The sequence below is a fragment of the Anguilla anguilla genome, chromosome 2 (genome assembly GCF_013347855.1).
Source record: "Anguilla anguilla isolate fAngAng1 chromosome 2, fAngAng1.pri, whole genome shotgun sequence".
NCBI classification, from domain to species: domain Eukaryota; kingdom Metazoa; phylum Chordata; class Actinopteri; order Anguilliformes; family Anguillidae; genus Anguilla; species Anguilla anguilla.
In genome coordinates this window covers 8225145-8245968 of record NC_049202.1, presented here as the reverse complement: position 1 = coordinate 8245968, position 20824 = coordinate 8225145, and the positions used below count along the sequence as shown (strand labels likewise).

Sequence of the window (20824 nt, the reverse complement as noted above, 5' to 3'; positions counted from 1 at the left end):
GCAGGAAAGAGAAACTGGGAACAAAGAACAAAACAAAATTACCAGGATATACTAGATAATCAAGGTCTGTATGAGTGTTATAAAGCACTTTATCTGTAAAAGCGTGTGTTTGTGTGTGTTTTAACTCATCAGTACAAAAGTAAAAGTTTTAAACCATATTTTTGAACATTGCACCTGTGAAAGGCTTCAGATTACTGGTCGCTTGAGCGGAATTTTCACGAAGGTACCCAGAATGCTTCAGTCCATCGGAAGATCGTTGTCCTCAGAATCTCAGCCAGCCAAACCTCTGCATCTCCCTGCTTCATTTTGGGGGCCCCTGGATTGGGGGGGGGGGGCGGGGGGGACTTGGCGAGGTTGGCGGGATTCCAGTATTTTCTTTGCGGCCGCGCGGTCAGTTTCCCTGCGCTAACCGCCGGGGTGAACCGGACCCCAGTGGCTGATGGGACAGGAAGTGAGGCGATCGCGGACCCTCCTAGCCGTTTTATGAGTGGCTGTTTCTAGCCTCTGTGTCCACTCCTTTCTCGTTATACAGCTTTGGTCTCTTGTGTTTTTATTGCAGGGGTACCGCTTAGCTAGTCCCCACAGTGCTGACCCCTGTATCGAGAGTGATGCAGGCTGTCTCTTAGTGCAGCGATGCACCGTTTCTCTTTGCTGTAAGAGTCTGAGATGAGCGGTGTGATCAGCTGTGGGGGGTGGGGGGGGTGTACATGTGACTACCCTTCAGCAATGGTTCATCAGTCATCTTAAAGATTCATCTCTCAGGGGTCAGTACCTCTGTGTGTCATATGACACGGTTCTTTTTTCCCCTGAAAAAATGCTTTCAGAAAAGAGAGGGAGAGAGGAGAATTGGGCACACACGTATGCCCTGAGGTCAGGAAGATCCCAGGATTAGCATCTGCGGACCGAGGATGAGGATGGTCTGAAGGTGGTCACGCGGAAGGGCGAGTTCGCTGGAAAGTTCTCTTTTTGTCATCGTGAAGATAAAGGAGGGTATCGGTGACATTTATCGTTCTTCTTTCTTCCTCTTCTGCCTTCCTCTTCCTCTGTTCTTCCTGCGAAGTCGGTGTGACGTGACATCACGTCCTGCATCAGGGAGTTTCCCGCTCGGTCCCGGGGTCCCTCTGCGTACTCTGGTCTTCATTCCTTCTGTTAATTGCAACCGCTGAACAGTAACGAGCTGTTAATTGCTCTTAATTGGACACTCAACGTCAGCCGAAGGACTGTTTCTCTCTCCTGGCCACATTATGTCAGAAATGGCCATAATTCACATTCGCTGCCAAGTTCTTTTAATCAGAGCAGCTGATGCGTTCATTTTCTGCAATGTGCTGAATCGCTAATTATGACTTTGGAATGAGGTCATGTTTTTAATCACTTTAATGATGAACTGACAGGTGAAACCACTGGGGCCCTACCTGCTGAAGAAGTTCTGGACACCTGGCCACCCAAACGAAATGAAACTAAACTATGAAAAATGAGGAGTTTGGTGACATGGAAATGGATATGAGCCAAACTTGCATTACACTCTGAGAAAGACACTGTGGAAATGCATCAGCTGAATAAATAAGGGACACCCCTTGGTCTGGGGCTGTTTTTCATGGTTTGGGCTGGACCCCTTAGCTCGCGTGTTAGTGTCTGCCGTGTAATCCTCTTAATTTAGGGGCGGTTGTCTGGGATCAGGAAGCATCGGGAATGACTTGCGTAATTTTTTTGTTGTTGTTATTGCTATTTCCTACATGGTATCCTTTTATACAGCTGGATGTATACTGATGCAATTTAGGTAAGGATCTGGCTCAAGGGTACAACTGCAGTGTACTGCCTGGGAAGCAAGCACTTGGGAAGGTGAGGTTACAGATTGTGAAGGCTGGTTTCCCTGTAATCTGGTTGGTTCTGATTCTGAATAGGCCTATGTGTGGCAGTGTAGTGCACTAATGAGGGAATGGGGCTTGCAGGTTTGATTCCCAGGTGGGGCATTGCCCCTGTACCCTTGAGTTAGGTGCTTAACTGGCATTTCTTTAATAAAAAGCCCAGCTGTATAGTGACTCATTTAGTCCTGTATTAAGTAAACGAAAATCTGTGGTTTAAGTGCTTTGCATAAGAGCATCCGGTAAATGCCTGTGTGTCTGCACTGGAATGGCATTCCCAGCCCCCGGATTGGCCCAGACGGCTCCTGAGGCGATATGAGAAACGCTCCACTCTACTACGTTTTTTTTTACACCGTGCTGTTTAACACATTTTCACCTGCGCTACCCCTGGCACCGGCGTTCACCTGCGCCACCCCTGGCACTGGCGTTCACCTGCGCCGCCCCTGGCACTGGCGCCAGTCTGCCAGGCTGCCTCGGCCTTTAAGGGTCCCGGCACCACGTGGCGGGCATCGGCGGTCGATCGGATCTGACCGATGCGTCGCGGTCGCCGCTCTCCGCTCGCCGTCGCTGCTGCGGACTCTGGAAGCGTCGTTTCTCCCGCCGTCGCCCGGGGGACACCTGCGCGAGCGTGGCGATAGGCCGCTCGGGAGAGGGAGGCGGCTCTATGAGCAAACAGACGCTATCCCCTTCGCTTTAGTGCTTGTTTGCTCTGCGTATTTGTTTAACCTGCGTGTGTATGTGTGTGTGTGTGTGTGTGTGTGTGTGCACACTGTCCAGAGCTGAGAGGCCGGGCTGACTGTAAGGGGTGGGGCAGGGCATGCGGGCTGCAGACCGTGCTGTGCTGTGGGGGGGGGGGGTTTGGGTTCTGTGCCCTCTGGCCCCCTTTCCCTCTTGCCCTCTTGCCCCCGGGGAACAGGGACACACACATAGTGGAGCTGGTGAATGTGTTCACGCACAGTTGCTTGAGAATGTGCGCTCTGTGCGCACACACACACACACACACACACACACACACACTATAATACGCATTATTTATCGCATTGGATTGCGCTGGATTGGCGCATGCTCTCTTGCAGGCTGACCTGCGCAGCTCGCATTTGTTTTGGCATGTTTGTCCATTTATGCAGCTGCTTCCTTTACTGCAGCAGTTCAGCTTAAGCACTTTGTGCAGGGCTACAGCTGTGCCCCACCTGGGGTAGTCCAGTCCCCTAATCACACATACACACACGCACGCACGCACGCGCACACACACATACACACACATACAGTCGCTCTCACACACACGCACACACACAGTCATAGACATGGCCTCTCTCTCTCACACACACACACAATCACACGCACATACACACAGTCACATACAGTCACTCACACACAGTCACATATGTACACACACACATACAGTCACACACACACAGGCTCTCATACACACACAGTCATGCACACATAGTCACACACACACAGACACAGTCACAGTCAGACACACATAGTCACACACAGTCACACACACAAACACACACACAGACACAGTCAGACACACACACACACACACGCACACACACACACACACACACACAGACACAGTCAGACACACACACAGACAGTCAGACACACACACACACAGAGTCACACACACAGTCTCACATACACACACAGTCATGTACACATAGTCACACACACATATGCACGCACGCACACACACAGACACAGTCAGGCACACACACAGACACAGTCAGACACACACACACACACACAGACACAGTCAGACACACACACACACACACACACACTGATTCATGCCAGACCACAGCAGTGGCAGCGGCTCACAGCTCACCGTTGAGAGTCATGTCTCGTGGGCGTCGCTATGGAGCGGCGCAGTCACAGCTAATGGAACGCTGAGCTCTATTTGGCCTTTCTGTCCTCCGCTGGAACTTTTTAAAATCTTAGTTTAATTAGTTTAATAATCTCGTTAAACTCTGGAGGGTTCACAGGAGGCATGGAGGCATTTTACAAAAATGTTAGTCATCTTTGCACTCAACGCCAGCTTTCTCAGGCTCTGGTTATGTCTGTGGCTCACCAAGGACCCGGCCTGTATTCCTCTGTGATGCGATCAAAAAGCGCCTCCCCTGTGATCCAATCAAAAAGCGCCATTACTTGCAGGCCCAACTCTGTTCGTATCTGAGGCATTCTGGGTAAAATGCGGAAGTGATCGTGCCACCGTAACGAACGCCCTAGCCTATGAGCAAAGCTCTGTATTTCTCAACTAAAATAAACACTGCGCTGGTAATCTAAGCAAACTCTTCGGATGACGATGTTGGCTAGCTGATAAAGCCCTAAACTGTGGCTTGTGAAAAACAGAACTGGTTCTGTGGAAGTGTTTTGAGTCTTACATCAAGCCTGATGTCATCTTAAAGGACACCAGAACACGCCGCAAAAATGGCGAAATGGCGGCGCTGTTTCCTTGGAGGAAAGTTTTGTGTTCTTAGAGCAGAGCGCACGCTCGAGCGTAGCTTTTCCAGTGGCTGATATCTATGGTTCCCTGCATAGGTAAATGGGTAACTCTACAAACAATTCCTTCCGACAACTTTTGCCTAAACACTCTCAGGGAAATGCGGTGCATGATGGGACGGACGCTCGCCGGCGTGTCCCGGCGTTCTCACGGGGTCCGCCGGTTCCACACGGCGCCGCGCTTTGGAGATGGAGCCGGCTGCAGAACGCTGGCTGCCGGCGGCGATGAGTCCGTGTTGTTGTGTCACCTCGCTGCTCAGCTCTTAAAGAGGGAACACAAGCTCATGGGAAACGGTGTTTTTTTTCCGAAGCGCGCCATTCAGTATGACCTGTTTTTTTTTTTTTTTGCATTCATTAATAAGACGGCTAGGACGAGAAGGGCACGCGTTATCGCTGAGCTCCATCGTGTTATCGGCCAAGCCGCCACGTAATAGTTAGCCCCGATGGCGGTTTTGCTAACGTCTTAAGAATAAGGCTTTCTGGGACGTAGCTGACCTCCGTGATTGCCGGCCGCAGAGCGATGGGCGGTGGGCGGTTCGTCGTGTTGCTTGCGGCCAACCCGAGTGACATATTCTGCCAGTTGCCACGCCAACGCACATCACTCCCACGCAAAGATGATGAGTGTCTAAGCAACCACAGGTTTCCTTCCTCTGAAATGGTCTCGGAGAGCTCTCTCGCCAGTTTTGCGTGCGTGAGTGTGCGAGTGTGCGCGTGTGCATGTGTGCTTGTGTGCGTACGTGCATGTGCGCGTGCGTGTGTGTCTGTGCTTGCTTGTGCGCGTGTTTGGGTGTGTGTGCGTGTACGTGCGTGTGTGTAAGTGTGCATATGTGTGTGAGAAATCTCGCTGAGTTGGTGTACAGCAGTAGCCGAGGGCATCCCTCTGTCTGAGGTTTGACTGCAGATTTTGCCTCTCCGGCATGTTAGTTGCTTGGTGACCATTTTTAGGGACCCAGCAGTTACTGAAATCCATGTAGTTCACCACTGCTCAGGCTCCCTTTTTTTTTTGACATTTGTTTTTTTTGCTTTCATGTTGAACACAGTTTCCTCAGTTCTAAGAATATGATTATGAACCTTCTGCTTTTAAAATCTGGTATGCCTTTTCTCCTGTGTCTTCAGAAACCCCCCCCCCCCCCCCTTCATAGTACTGTAAGGTCATGAGCACCTTGGTTAGGAGCCTCGAATGCGAGACTCAACAACCCTGTGGCGGTTGTTCAGAATCCGTGTTGAGCCTGAACACGGGTTCGTGTTTGTGGAGCAGGAGGGAGGGCTGCGTTTCCAATGCGAGGGACAGAATGCATAATGCCGGTCTGTCCAAAACCAACAAACAAGAGCTCCCTGGAGGACTGCTGTTGCCTCTCGTTACATCAGCGCGGAGGAATTCCGCCGTACCATAGATACTTTAGAGCCACCAGATCCTCGGCTTCGTGCTCTGGACTTCTGAAGCTCTACTCTCCCTCCGCGCCTTTGCCGAAACATTCCGAGCCAAGCGTCTGGGAGTCTAAGTGATCTGTGCCTGACCTCGGTGCTTATTCCAAAGGCTCGCTGGTGGAATTGATGGAATGAATTAATTCCCCCCCCCCCCCCCCCCCCCCCAATTCTCCACCCTGATCCCCATTCCTCTCTTCCACGTCTTCCCCCCTCTATCTACCCTATACCTCCCCTCCCCAAAAAAATAAATGCTTCCTCTACTGTTCCCTCCCGCATGCTAATTAGTGACAAAAGGTTACATAACACTGGGGTGTTGTGGTCCGCCCATTACACTCCTTTATCTGGGGTGTTGGTGATTTACGAATCTGTTTGCACTCACTGTAAGTTGCTCTGGATAAAACAGGAATATCAAGTAATTTTTTTATTAACTGCTTTTATAGAAATTCGGTAACAATTACTGCTGGTTACTGTTTGTGCTAATATTCAGGATGGAATTCCTGTTTTATTTGTATGTGTAGTTTTCAGTTAGCTCGCCTGTTCTGTTGAAAACTCTCAGGGATCTGCAGGAGGGTTTCTGAAGTTCACCAGCGTGCAAAGAGTTAAGGTATATGAAATGCTCGTTTGAGCGAGGGGTGCTAACGATGCTCCGGCTGGCTGGTTTACCTCTGCGCCTGTCCGTCTCTCCTCCGCTGACACTGTCCTCCTCCGTCTTCCCTACTGCTCGTGCTCTCAGGGGCATTTCGCGAAGCAGCGCTCACGCAGAACCATCTTTTGCTTAGCAAATGACTCCCATAAAACCAGAAGCTTCATGAGCGCGCCTTATAAACTGTTCCCTGTGCAGCCGTGTGCTCTTACTGCCGTCCAATCCGGGAACTGGTTCAGCGGTGAGTGAAAGAAGTCTGTTTAGGCCATCTCTGGGCTAAAGCCATGGTAATGCATTGGCTACAGTGGAGTCTAATGGTTAGTGTTCGGGTTAGGGTTAGGGTTAGGGTTCGGGTTAGTGTTCGGGTTAGGGTTAGGGTTAGGGGTTAGAGAGCTCAGAAGTTGCTGGTTTTTCTGATTTCCTTTCAGTCAGTAGCCAGTTTAGGCCGTGGAAGCAAGGCGTGCTGACTTTTTAGCCGATCGGTGACTCAAATGAAGCACTTCAATGCAGGAACATGTCAAACACCCACAGACACAGCAGCCCTCCATGATTTGAGTTTGAGATCCCTGCTCTATGCCATACAGGCTTTATTGACTGTATTAGCCCAACACTAGTGTTATTAACTTTGCCGTGGTGTTTTTTTTTTTCTTGTTTTTTTGGGGGGGGGGGGGGTGGTAGAAAGCATACAGTGAATAGCCCACATTAGGGGACTGGTAACCCTTTGTCCCTGTGCTGGACTGTATATATTACTGTATATTTGTGATTATTTGGCGAGCCCTCTCTAACCCCCCCCGCCCCCGTCCCCCCCCGCCCCCCCCCCGCAGGCCTACGAGCTCTCCACGCTGACGGGCACGCAGGTGCTGCTGCTGGTGGCCAGCGAGACGGGGCACGTGTACACCTTCGCCACGCGCAAGCTGCAGCCCATGATCACCAGCGAGACGGGCAAGGCCCTGATCCAGACCTGCCTGAACTCGCCCGACTCGCCGCCGCGCTCCGACCCCTCCACCGACCAGCGCATGAGCGCCACCGGCTTCGAGGAGACCGACCTCACCTACCAGGTGTCCGAGTCCGACAGCTGCGGGGAGGCCAAGGTGAGCGCGCCTCGCTTTCCTGTTGCCCTCGAACCTCGTCGCGCCTTCCTCTGCTGACGTCACTTCCTGTCACTGTTACCTTGCCCTGCTGTCCTGGCTTACATAAATTCTTGTTACTGTCACCTTGTGGTGCCTTCCTGGCCTACATGGCTTCCTGTTACTATCGTTTCCTGTTACGTTCGTATAGCTTTAGGTAGAAAGTGTGAGCATATGGCCGCAATTTTGTCACACTCACAATGCAGAGTCATGGCAGTATAGCCAAGCTGTGCCAAAATTGGAAATGTGTGTTTTATTTTTAAGGGGGGGTGGTGGGTTGAAAATTATTTTGGCACCAAAATGTATTAGTTACAACACAATTTTGGAGAGTGCTCAAAGCAATGAGTGGTTGTTGGAGTGTGGATAAAAGAATTCTGAAAAGAAAAATCCTCTCACCTTCCAGTGTGAAGAAACGTCACCTTAATAATGGCGTTGTTGAGATTTTGGGCTATTGCACTGCGGCAGCTTTGTCCAGATGTAACCCTAGCTGGCCACAAAGCGAGATGGTACCTGCTGGAGATTTGAGGACACACTGACTCTCCCCCCCTCCTCATAATTAAGGGGATTTTCATAATGAAATGTCAATTTGCAGCATTCCTTATCGTGAGTGACAGCGCCTTGTGACTCCTGTCAGATGTGCGCAGTAAATATAGCGGCACACATGATGTCACCACGGCACAATGCCGGCTGTGCAGCGTTCTGGACAGACCTGGGTTGAAAACGCATTTGAAACACTCGGTGAGCTTATTCCTGTGGCAGATCTTGCCGAGAATTCTCAACCTTGCTAATGTTGCTACCCGGGCAACTGATTGATTGACGGCTCTGTGCCGAAGCCCCGCCCACCTGGTTTCCCGAGGGGAAAGAACGAAAGGCGCTATTAAAGGGGGCGGCTTTTTGCGTTTCCGCTGGAGTCTTTTAAAAAAGTGTCTGAAAATCTGCAGGGTTTTTTTTTTTCTAACCTACCTCAAAAGGGGTTAAATTATTTCAGGTGCCTGTTTGACCCAGATCAGGTCCTGCGCCCCAGAACATGTATAACACAGCTCCTCCTGCCACCATACCTCTTCAGGCTGCAGGGCTGAATGTGTGGAATCAGCCGGCTGAATGTCATCCCCCCTTTTCTCACTCAGTATTCGTGTTCATGCGCTTGCGATGCTCTCTTGGACGAGGCTGTAAAATAAACTGGTGCTAATATGCTAATTACAGTCGTGTATAATGAGCAGGGTTTTTTGCTTCTTAATTTGCTCAGTGGAAGTGTTACCCTGGGCTGATCAAAGGGAATGAAAGGGGTGAGGAAGTTTTGAGCTGAATCTGGGGCTGCTGTCTGTGTTTTTGTTTTAACCGTGTGTTTTGTGTTGAGGTTGAACGTCGCCTGTGCCGTTTGCCATTTGCCGTTTTGCTGTTGTCATAATTTGGTAGGAGCATCTGGTGCCATTTTGGATGGACCTGCTTGGATATTCTCTTTGTATGATAGTGATGTTTTGTGTGCGCGCGGGTGAGAGTGTGTGTTTGCGTGCGTGAGTGTGTGTGTGTGTGTGCATGACAGACACATCATTTTCCATTGTAGGTAAGTGGGCTGCTGGCTGCTTGTTGCGTGTCGATATGCCTGTCTTCTCATTGGTGGGTGAGTGTGGGCGTGTGTGTTCTTGTGGGAAATATTTTGGAATCCAGTCCCTTTGGGCTTTGTTTCTTGCGATCGCCCCCCCTCTGGCCCCGCCCATCCAGGCCCAGCTCCGCCCTCACACGGGGGTTCGGCTCGAGCCCACGCAGAGGTTACCCCGCCTCGTCGCCCGAACACGGCGGCATTAGCGCCTTCCGCCCAATCGGCTTGCCCGAGAGAAACACGGCGTCGCGGAAGAGCGGGCGCCGTCTCTCTCACCTTTAACTCCACTTGGCGAAACGGGTTTGCGGGCGCTCGTTTTTCGACACACCGCCCCCGATCGGCTGCGTGCCCCCGCACGCTGTCGCGCCCCACCCCCCACCCCCACCCCCCCGTGGTCGTGCTCCGGCGTGCCCCCTCTCATTGATGAAAGTTTGATTGTGCCACCGTGCCCATATATAGTCTGGTTTCCCTGCCTGCTCTCTTGGCAGCGCTCGCGCACATTCCTTATAAGCTGCAGCTGTCTCCCGCTTTGGAAGCCGCTGACTTTTTTTTTTTCTTATTTAGTAATGTGGGGGGGGGGGGTTGGGAGAGGGGAGGAGAGTGTGTAAGTTACGGAAGGGGAGGGTGGGAGAGTGCTTGAGCTCGGCAAATGGGGTCGGGGGCGGGCGGAGGAAAGTTTGCGACCGTGTGTGTGTGTGTAAGTTTGTTGGGGGGGGGGTAAATCGGGGAAGGTGGGGTGTAAGTTTTGGCCAGGTGCCATGGCTCCTAGGCTGGGGCTTGTTCGAGGGTAGTGCTGGTTGGTCAAAGGGTGGGGTTTGGTTTTAATGGGGTGTTGGTTTGAGGGGGTGGGGTTGGTTAAGAGTGGGGTTGGTTGGTGGGTATCAGAGAGGGTAAATGGAACCCTTTGCCATTTGAAAACCACTCTCGGTGGTCTGAATCTTTTCTCCCGGCACTGACTCCTGGAGCTACTCACTGGAGCTCACTCCTTACGTAAGGAGTGGGAGTATTTCAGTCCTCTGTCATTATTCTTTCTTTTTTTTAAGAAAAGAAATAACAGAATGTCACACAGTGGGCATAGCAGAAGGGGGAGTAATGAAGTAGACGTTACAAAAAGCTCCAAGCGGTCCTAATGGAGCACAGGTTCTGGTTCTGGTTCAGGTTCAGCCAGGATGCACACATGGGCTACATTAATATTAGGCTTTTAGGAGATGTGTTTATCCCATGCACTATCCTGAGTGGGGCGTGTGGCAGTAGCTGAAATGGGCCTGTATTTGCCCCCATGCGGGGCAGTAACATTGTTTTACTGCCCTCAGGCTCTTGCGTCTTTCAGGGCTGGGTGTTGGAAGCCTCTCTTCCCCCTTTGGTGTTTTTGGGTGGTTCTGTGTGTGCCAGCCCCAGGGTGTGGTTGTGGGCTCTAACACAGACACAGGGGCTCTTTGACAGATCAGCTGGAAGAGGGGGCTCTGGATCAGAGCATCTGCTAAAATGCCTGTAATGTAATGTAAATACATGTTTTTAATTGCAGTATCTGAAAGTGAGTATAATCTTGCCTCTTAGCCCCTGTATTGTGACGGGTTGTAATAGCTGGATAATATGTTTCCATGCCGACGCTCACGTAGCCGTTGTCATGTGCTGCATGGACTCCTGATGGAGTTTTAGTGCTGTATTTTGGAGGTGGCGGGGGGGGGAGGGGGGAGGGGCTTGCTGGTGTCCCGGGGGTCATGTGTGCCGTTTGAAGTGGCCTCTCCGCGTGTGGGGAGGGACACGCACGCCGTCCGTGAGATAAAACGCGTGTCGCCGTCTCCCTTTGTCTCCAGAATTCTGCTCTTGATTTAACATCCCACAGTGATTCATTTTGTCTTATTTATTTGTTTATTTATTTATTTTGGAAGAAATACAAATGTTTCTTGTCATTGTAATTGGGGGTTTTTTTTCTCAGAAGAATTTTGGGAATGTTTCTGACCCTAGCCCGGCCCAGGGAAAAGCCCTTGAGTCTGAACCTCTGGACTCGCGCAGACCTCCTCCGTCGCGTTTATTCGCTGCGTTCACGGCTGAAAGTCTTGGCCGTGTTCAGAGGCGTTAGTGTTGATTTGGCTTCAGCGCTTCTCTAGTCTGTTTCAGTGACGTGACTCTCTCTCCCTGCGCTTAAAAACCCGAGCGTGGAGGCCGTGCGCTCTCATCCTGCTTTATAAAACTTTGGCTGGTCTGGCGACCGCTCGAGGGAAGCCGCGTATGAGCCGCGTTATTTTATTAGTGGCTTTGCCTGAGGTCCTCTTTCTGCTTTCCGGAAAATGCGTACCGTAGCTTTAAATCCTCCGGGAAGGGAAGGGGAGGGGGAGGGGGAGGAGCCTGGGGGTGACAAGTGAGTGTCATTGAGATAATGGAAGGTAAATGCACTGAGATATTCGCCCTTATCGCGGCAGTGCTTTTAAATAGCTGGAGAGTGAGGCACACGCAGAACACAGTTACAGATGGTGTTGGGTTAAGAGAGAAAAACCCGGCCTCGTCTCGTCATAACGAGGCTGTCCAGTCGAGAAAGCGTTTCACGCTAGACCCAATTATAAGGGTCTGTATTTCTGCAGAAAGAGCACGGCAGGCTAAAAAGTCAACACTGTATTAAAAAAAAACATTATTTATGGCGATGTGTGTGTGCGCGTGTATATTTGTGTGCTTGTGCCTGTGTGTGTGTCCGCACCAAGGACACCCACCTCATTAGACAGACAAGTAAAACTCAGTTTCCCACCGTCCAGTTGCATATTTCCCATCTTGCTTTTGGGTCGGGGCCTGTAGGAGAGGCTAGGTCCCGGCCTGTGACAAACCGGCGTCTGGCTCACACCGCTACTTGGCTAGCCTTTATCGGGTGGAAAATAGCTGCAGTGTCGAATAGGACACAATATATAGCTTTATATACCCTGTAAAATAAAATATAAGGAGCAATATGGATAAAAATGCTCTTTTCCTTCTGTGGAAAGAGTGAGGAGGAGAAAAGAGATGGAGGGAGACAGAGTGAAAGATTTATATTTTTTTGTCAAACTTTTATTTCACCACCGGGGCGTAGAAGTGCTTTTTACGAGTGAGAACGAGAGTGGAATAAAAAAGAGATGGAGGTAGACACAGAGGAGAGAGAGGGAAGTGGAGGGATAAAGAGCATGAAAGAGTGGAAAAAGATTTGGGTGGGGGGGGGGGAGAGGGGTACGTAGAAGGGGCTGTGTGGGAGAGGTCCTCTGGAGTGACAGGGACAGGGCTCCCGAATTGGGCTGCCCTGCCTTATTTAGCCGTCCCAAACGCGGCTGTGAATTCCATATGGCAGGCAGGGTGTCAGGACTGGAGACAGGGGCCGCCAAATGGGAGATTAGGGATTTGGGGGGAGGGGGGGCACAATGGAAACCTCTACCTGGGACAGTAGAGCAGGGGGAGGGGCAGTTAGAGCCACTGCTGTGTCCTGTGTGGGACCAGTGTGTGGGACCAGTGTGAGGTCAGTGTGGGACCTGTGTGAGGTCAGTGTGGAATCTGTGTTGGGATCTGTGTTGTTGGACTGGTGGTTTACTTCTGTAGTGAAGAGAACTGGTATTTTCTCTGCCAGTAAAAACAAAAGGAAATTAAATTACAAACAATTTTTAAATTCTGATATAATACATATAAACTTTTACACACAAAGTGTATTTGGATTTGAATTTGGAGCTGAATTTAGACATTTGAATTTGAACATGCAGTAGGTCAGGGGCTGTCTGAGGAGCTGTCTGTTAATGCGATACCATATCTCCTCCTTTAGGTCATAATAAACACTAACACTGGGGGGGTCAGATAGGAGGGGCCCTGGGGGGGTCAGATAGGAGAGGCTCTGGGGGGGGGGGGCGGGATGATAGGGGGTCAGAGGTCAGGGGTGACAGGATGCAGATGTCTGATGCAGGACTGCTACACGCTGATGTTAGTGGCGGGGTGTAAGAAAGAGAGAGAGATGGGCTAACTATATAAGCTGTGGTTTAAGGAAATGATGTTTCATCTGAATTTAATGTAATTGATAGCTCCATGCCAGCACAGAATTCTTGAGTCTGAGTTTTGAGTTTGACAGAGAGGGAGTATTTTTGCGTGTTTCTTGAACAGATGTCTTATGATTTCCTTGAAAATGCAGAACAAATTCCTTTCAAGGACAGTGAGCCTGTTGCATGATGGGAAGGGTCGGACAGGAAGTGCATACAAACAGCTGCCCATCGGGCATGCGCATACTGCCGGTGGCTATCTGTAGGTCCCGACAGGTCCATTCAAAGCCTTCGCATTTTACAACCTGGGACACAATTGGTGTGAAGTGCCCTCTAGAAATATAAAACAGATCTGTTGATTGGTTGGAAACCCACAGGAAGAAGAACCAAGCCTGACAGTCTTAATAACAGTTGGCCTCCACACGTTTTCGCCAGAGGATAAGCTGTCTTATGACTGCAGCCACAGATTCTCACTAGTGACTAGATGCTCAACTCTGTGGTCTTAACATGGAAAGTTCTGTCTCTCTGCCACTGAAGCTGAAACATTCCGGTTTGATGAACCGTGACCAAGTGCAGTGCTGTGTGAAAGTTCTGTGTGGTAATAATACAGAAAGGGAAAACCCCTGTAACCAACCGGAACGTCCTGCACATAAGAGGCGGAGCAGAGGGAAGGAACGCGGGAGCTGGGTATCTGGGTGCATTTGCAGAATCTATGGTTGCTCAGAGCATTCTGGGAAGAAGGGGGTAGATTCACTGTAATGGCAGTGTGGGGTATCAGAATGCCGGGTAGCGGGGGGGGGGGGGGGGGGCGTGTGGCGTCGCTGTGCCCCCTCCCCCAACCCCCAGTCCCCCCCCCATACTGACGGTCATGCCACAGCTGGTGCAGAGGGGGGGGAGTTAATCTGCCCACCCCCCCTCCTGCCCCGTCCTGCTCGGGTTTCCCCTCAGCTGTCTGCACCCTCAGCTGTTCACACGCCTGTCTCCGCTCCGCCCCCGACGACCGCCTCGACGACCGCCCGCCTGCTGCCACCTCACCTTGCCGCTAGACACACGGACACTCTGTCCGTTTCAATAAAGTTTTATCATTTTTAATCATGAGAATTATCCAGTTTTATCGTCATTTTATTATAATAGAGGGTGGTACTAGTACTATGCTTACCGGTAATAATAATACCTTTATATTTGTACGTTATGTGTAAATCAAAACAATGTTAGCAAACAGATTTCGCAATTTGGAATAGGAGACAAAAGTTCAACAGCATGAACAAATTGTATGTAAAATGAAATATAAAATACAGAAAATGTAATTGTTGTTTTATTATTAAGAGCATTATTTTTGGTAATTGTTGTTATTAGCTTGTGTTTAATAATCCTACATTGGTGAATGTGAGCATAGCCAGGTGCGTGCTGGTTGGCTGGAGGTCGTGTGATGTCACAGCCCGGCGGAAAGCGGGTAAAAACGGGACAGAGCGGTTCGACTGACCGCTTCGTTTGCGGCGTTGGCGTCACCCTTGTTTGTTTTGCGGCCGCGGCGGGCTGTGTTTGCGAAGCGTTTGGGGCGTGGGGTGAGGGGGGGGAGGTGGAGGGGGGGGTTAAAGGGGCGATGTCTTTTTTTACCGATGAGCGGGGAGCGTCTGGCTCCCGAAACGCAGCTGCTGGGGAGGCCTGCCCCCTCTGGACGAGCCTGAGAGAAACACACGCTGTCCCAGAGTCACCGTTCCCCCTGTCCCGTCCCCAACGGGCGCTCTGCCACCCCCCACCGAAACACAGGCAGGGTCAGGACCTGGGAACTAAAAACTGGCGGTTGGATTTATCGAGAAACTAAATAATAATAATAATAATAATAGTAATAATAATTATTATTATTACAATGTAGTTGAAATACAAATAGTGCAAAAAACGGTGGAGTACCATAATGCAAATGAAACTGGGTTAATTTTGTCCCCTCTGGGCCACCGTCCTGCCAGGCTAGGTGCATGTGATCAGTCTGCTCCTGTTTGAGTTGAGGGAAGGACCTTGGACTGCGAGGCCCATGACAAGGTCAGGGCTGTATCTATGGCGACACCACCCGGCCCTAAACAGCCCCCCCCCCCCCCCAGGGTTCATCCCCAAATCCCCGGAACCCGTTCCTTCACCTGAACGTGTTTCTGGCCCAGGCCTCATTCTGGTAGCGGACCTGACGTGCACTTTAGGTACCATCACTAAAATGCATGTTGTAAATAAATGATTCTTCTCTGTGAACTGAACAGTTAATTCTCCTGTGCTAGTGACTTTGCTCTGAACATGGGTTTCGATTTCTTTTCAAATTTTACCGGTCATTTGAGCCAGGCATTTAGCAGACGCTCTTTTCGGGTGAGGCTTATGTAACACGTTTTTAAACATCAGCCAGACACCTGCTGTAATGATTCAGATGAGGTACGTTTGACAAAGGGCACAAGGGAACAGTGCCCCACCTGGGAATCAAACCTGCAACCTCTGCAGTCACTTGCACAGTTTCCTCAGCCATTACATTACATTATGGGCATTTAGCAGACGCTCTCATCCAGAGCGACTTACACAACTCTTTACATGGCATTTACATTGCGCCCATTTATACAGCTGGATATACACTGAAGCAGTGCAGGTTAGGTACCTTGCTCAAAGGGTACAACGGCAGTGTCCTAGTTGGGAATCAAACCTGTGACCTTTAGGTTACAAGCCCAGTTCCTTACCCGCTATGCTACACTGCTGCCCAGAGAAGTGCACTGTTTGCCTATGGTGAGGCGGGCGGGTGCGCGGCGCTCTGCGCTGGACTTTGTGTCGTCCTGTGGGAGGTGGAGGGGGGGTCCTGTGCTCGGGCTGAGCCGGGCCCAGACCGTTTACGGCGGGTGATTTTACAGTCCCGGGATGGCGGTTTCCCCCCGTGGTCCGCGGTCCCGCCGCGCAGATGCGACTTCCCCCCCCCCGACCGCCGGGGGAATCGGGAGCGCGGGCACCCCGCGAGCGATCTCCCACTTCCTGTCGGGTTTTGGAGAACAGAGAAAAGGAGCGGGGGGGTTGGGGGGGTTTGGGGGGGCGGGGTCTTATCAGCGGAGCGCCGTGTGTGTTCCCCGATCCGGCCCAAACCGGCCGGCTCCTCGGCGGGGCGCTTTATTAACCCTCCCCGCGCCGGCAGCCTCGTGGTTAGCCGCCGCCGGCTACGTCCATAGCCTGACCCGGACGTGCGGACCATAATTCATCACGACCGCTGCTCTTCCATGCGTTGAATTACATTATATCATGTCATCTTCTTAAATGTCGACATTGTATTTGTATGAATTGTCCGTGCTATGCGTAACCTTGTATTTCCATTTTTTTTTATTTTTTAAAAACACCCTTTGGTAGTTTTCTTCTGGCCCTATGTACTGTCAGTTTCATAATTCAGCAACCCTTTCAGAAGCCCAAATGATGAAATGATGGTTATCATTGGTAAATGGAGAATGGAAGCAGTTTTTTTTTATACCAGGTTTTATACAGCGCTGATGGGATATGTGCTGTTTTAAAAGTTCACTGGGAGAATGAGCGGTTTTGAGGTCGCACGGTTGCAGCGTGTGCGTTTCCCTCCCTAATGCAGTGAGTGGGCAGTCGTCTGTCCCCAGGGGGCGCTGCTGAGAGAGGGCAGGCTCTGGGCTATCAGAGTGGGTGTGTGGTAGGACACGGTCCTCATAATGCAGCATGCACACACACACACACACGTACACACACACTTACTCACATGCACCCACATGCACACACATGCACCCACATGCGCACACACACACACACACACTCGCTCGCACATACACACACTGACACAAGCATATGTCAGGCCCTCTCCCACCCTGCTTGTAGCTGTCTTTTTAATTACTGTGCCCTTATGACCCTGCTGTAACACTCCAGTGCCTGTTACCTGATGCTGTGATGTCATTGTTTGGGGGAGGGGCTTGGAGGCATGGCTCCACTGCTTCACAGTGACCTCATTGCAGTGACCTCATTCACTATGGAAACCCTTTTACATGGGACCCTAGCTCTGAGTGTGGTTGCCACGGAAACCTTAACAATACAGGAAGTGTGCCCCAAATCTTAATTTTGAGTTTCAATTACTGTGGTCTGATATGGGAGTGCAGCTTGATTCACGAGCGCTTCATTGCACCTTCATTGATAATGGTGTGTGCCTGTGCGTGTGGGTGTGTGTGTGTGAGAGAGAGCGGTGTGTGTGTGTGTGTGTGTGTGTGTGTGTGTGTGTGGTGTGTGGGGGTAGGAGGTGTGTGTGTGTGTGTGTGTGTGGTGTGTGGGGGTAGGAGGTGTGTGTGTATGTGTGTGTGTGACGCTGGTCTCGGAGGACAGGCCTGTGCGTAGCTGTGCTCGGAGCGCTGGGCTAATTGGCCCGGGCCCACTCAGCGTGGGAGTCCGCTCTCCGCGCCGTTACCCGGGGATACGCCGCCATGTTGGGCCGAGCTCTCCGGCCCTGCCTGTCTGGAGACTTTGTTCAGACCCTCTCCCCCTCCCCTCGTGTTCCCGTTTTGGGGGGGGGGGGGGGGGGGTTTTGTTGTTGCCCGCGGCGATTTATGCCCTCCTGTCCGACGCCCTCGCCAGGCGACGCCGCGCGGCGCTTCCTGCGTGCCGTCGCCAGGGCCGGGAGAGGCGCTTCTGCCCGTGACGCGCCTTCAGATGCGCGCAGATCCGCCCAACAGGTCTGTAAATCAGCCCCCCCCCCCCCGTCTCCAGCGTTAGCCACCCAGCTGCTAGGATACATAATTCTTCCCTGCTAAGCAACCGTAGTGGTTTCCATGGAACTTTTTTGGATCCGGCCGCCGCTGATGCTAGTGCTCGGTTTGGGTAAATATTTAGATTTTTGTCCACCAAAACCCCCTCGGTCTGGTGCACGGACATTAGGGCTGCCCCCCCCCCCCCCCCCCCCCCCCCCCCCCCTTTTCGTGTTTTCCCTCTGGGAGCAGCTCAAGCCTCGTCAAAGTTTTCCTGTGGAAACCATAGACTAATTTTAGTAGTGTGGCCTTTGTGCGCACATGCATACATTCTCTCTCTTTCTCTCTCTCTCTCTCTCTCTCTTTCTCTCACACACAGACACACACTCACAGACGCACACACACACGCAAAACTCCATTCCTCCACAGCTGTTGTGGTGCTGGAAATAGAATGCCTTCTCACCTTGAGGGGCACCTGTTCTTCTGTCACAGAGGCAGAGATTCCATTGACACACACACACACACACACACACACACGCTCACGTACACACCAGACCTAGATCAAATAATTCCGGCCAAGTAGAGACAGTTTTAAAAGAAACGTATTTCCAACAACATGCTGAATTTCTGAATTCCATGTCTATTAGTGACGCGAAATGTTTTCACATCCTGCTCCAGGCCAGCATTTAAAGAGTTGAAGGTAAACACATGATGACCTGGGGACATGTCTTAACCTGTTTTTAGAGGCTTTTTCCATCTTTCCCTGGGTCTGCAGTTGAAAACTAGCCTGTTGGCTGGACTGGCACATTTACATTACATTACATTACAGGCATTTAGCAGACGCTCTTATCCAGAGCGACTTACACAACTTTTTTACATAGCATTTTACATTGCATCCATTTATACAGCTGGATATATACTGAAGCAATTCCGTTTACAGTGATGTTGATTAAGTGCTCTTTCCCTCTCAAAATAAACTTGTAAATAAAGTATTTCAAATATGTACTTCACGAACACACACACCAGTAATGTTAATGTGCTCTGTCCCTGTTAAAATAAACTTGTAAATAAAAGTATTTCAAGTACGCATTTTCCGCACACACACACAAACACACATACTGTACACACACGCACACCTGCACCAGTAATGTTAATGTGCGGTGTCCCTGTTAAAATAAAGTTGTAAATAAAGCATTTAAAATACGTATTTTGAACACACGCGCGCACACACACACACACACACACACACGCACGCACAGTAACTCAGCCCAGGAACAGCCTGTGTTAACCCCCCCCCCCCCCCCGAGTACACCAGACCCGTCATATTTATCCCTTACTGTAGGCAGGGCTGCGGAGGGAGTACACACGAGCCTGTGCTTTTAATGAGATAATCAGCACGCTCATTTGCATAATCCGACCTTTGAGTTTTTCCTAAACCCATCAGCTGATGTCTGTGTTTGTAGTCTGATCTGCCAGTGAGCCTGTGTTTTTGTGCTGATGGGTAAATTAGCAAATTGAGCGAGGGGTAATTGTGAGGATCAGTTGTCCCCTGTCCTAATTTTAGCTGAAATTCTGTGCGTAAGTACAAATTCGTAAATTTGTAATTTCTCAGAGTTTGAGTGCAGCTCTTGGGTCGGGCTTCCAGGCTTTATCAGAACCAAACCTTTTACAGAACTCCTGCTCTCCGATGCCTTCGTCTCTGTCTCTCAAACTCTAATGTGGATTCAGAGCTGCTTTTTTGACACAAAGGAGGAGGTTTTTATCTCCAGCAGAATGCTGCCGGTGCCAAATATAATGGGAGTCAATCTGTGGAGCTGAAGTGCTGTCACTGTTCAGTTGCATGATTGACAATTTCTCTCTGTTCTTTCTCTCCCTCTCCCACTCCCTCCCTCCCTCTCTCTCTATTTCTATGTCCCTCCCTCTCTCCCCCCTACCTCTCTCCCTCTCGCTCGCTCCCTTCGTCTCCCTCCAACTCTCTCTCTCCCTCCCTCTTTCCCCCTCTCTCCCCCTCCTTCCTCACCCTCTCTCCCTCCCCCCTCCCTCACTCCCCTCCAACTCTCTCCCCCCCTTCCCTCCCTCTCTCTCCTTCTCCCTCTCCCTCTCTCTCCCCCTCTCCCCCTCTGCCCCCCTCCCTCTCTCTCTCCCCCCCTCCCCCTCCCTCTCTCTCTCATTCCCTCCCCCTCTCTCTCTCCCCCCCTCCCCCCCCCCTCTCAGGACATGCTCAAACCCACGTTCACGGTGACCAGCCTCCCGGGCGGGGGCGGCGGCGGGCCCCAGCACACGGCCGCCACCACGTCCGGGCTGCAGGTGAACAGCAGCCCGTCGTTTCCCATCACCACCTGCTGGCCCGTGTCGGCGTGCGCCAGCACCAGCAGCGTGGCCAGCACCAACGGCACCGTGCTCAAGACCACGGGCTCCGCCAACGTCATGCAGCTGCCCGGCGGCTTCACCTTCATGTCAGGTGGGTGACCGGGCGCCACGGAGACCAGCCCGCGCCGTCGCTAACTTAACACTGGGCACTCGCTCTCACTCTCTCTCTTTCACTGTCTTTCTCTCTCTGTCTCTCTCTCTCTCTCTGTCATTGTCTCTATCTCTGTGTCACTCTCTCTCTCTGTCATTGTCTCTCTCTATCTCTCTGTCACTCTCTCTCTCTGTCATTGTCTCTCTCTATCTCTCTGTCACTCTCTCTCTCTCTCTCGCTTCTCTTCCCCCATTTCCCTGTCTTTCTCTGCTTCCCTGTTCCTGTTTTCTCACTCTTGTCTGTTTCTTTCTCTCTGGTTTTCACTTCTGTTTCTCCATTTCTGTTTCCTCTGTTTATCTTGCTCTCTGTCTCTCTCCATTTCTGTCTCTGTTTCTTTAACTTTCGCTCTTTCTCCAGACGTGTGACAATTGGACAGGAACTACAACATGACATTTCCGAATACGTCTTCCCCTCGTGTTCTCCATCGGGTTTGGTGGTTCTGGTGGCTCCGC

General features: G+C 51.1%; 1 protein-coding gene across 2 annotated transcripts in view; it reads left to right on the top strand.

Moving 5' to 3' along the window:
* LOC118221944 (serum response factor-like) overlaps nucleotides 1-20824 on the top strand; it is a 39722-nt gene that overhangs the window by 4899 nt on the left and 13999 nt on the right. For both annotated transcript variants that reach the window (XM_035407398.1, XM_035407399.1), the window contains exons 2-3: nucleotides 7266-7532; nucleotides 20066-20312. In XM_035407398.1, coding sequence (XP_035263289.1) covers nucleotides 7266-7532; nucleotides 20066-20312 — 514 coding nt within the window. The remainder of the gene's footprint in view (nucleotides 1-7265; nucleotides 7533-20065; nucleotides 20313-20824) is intronic.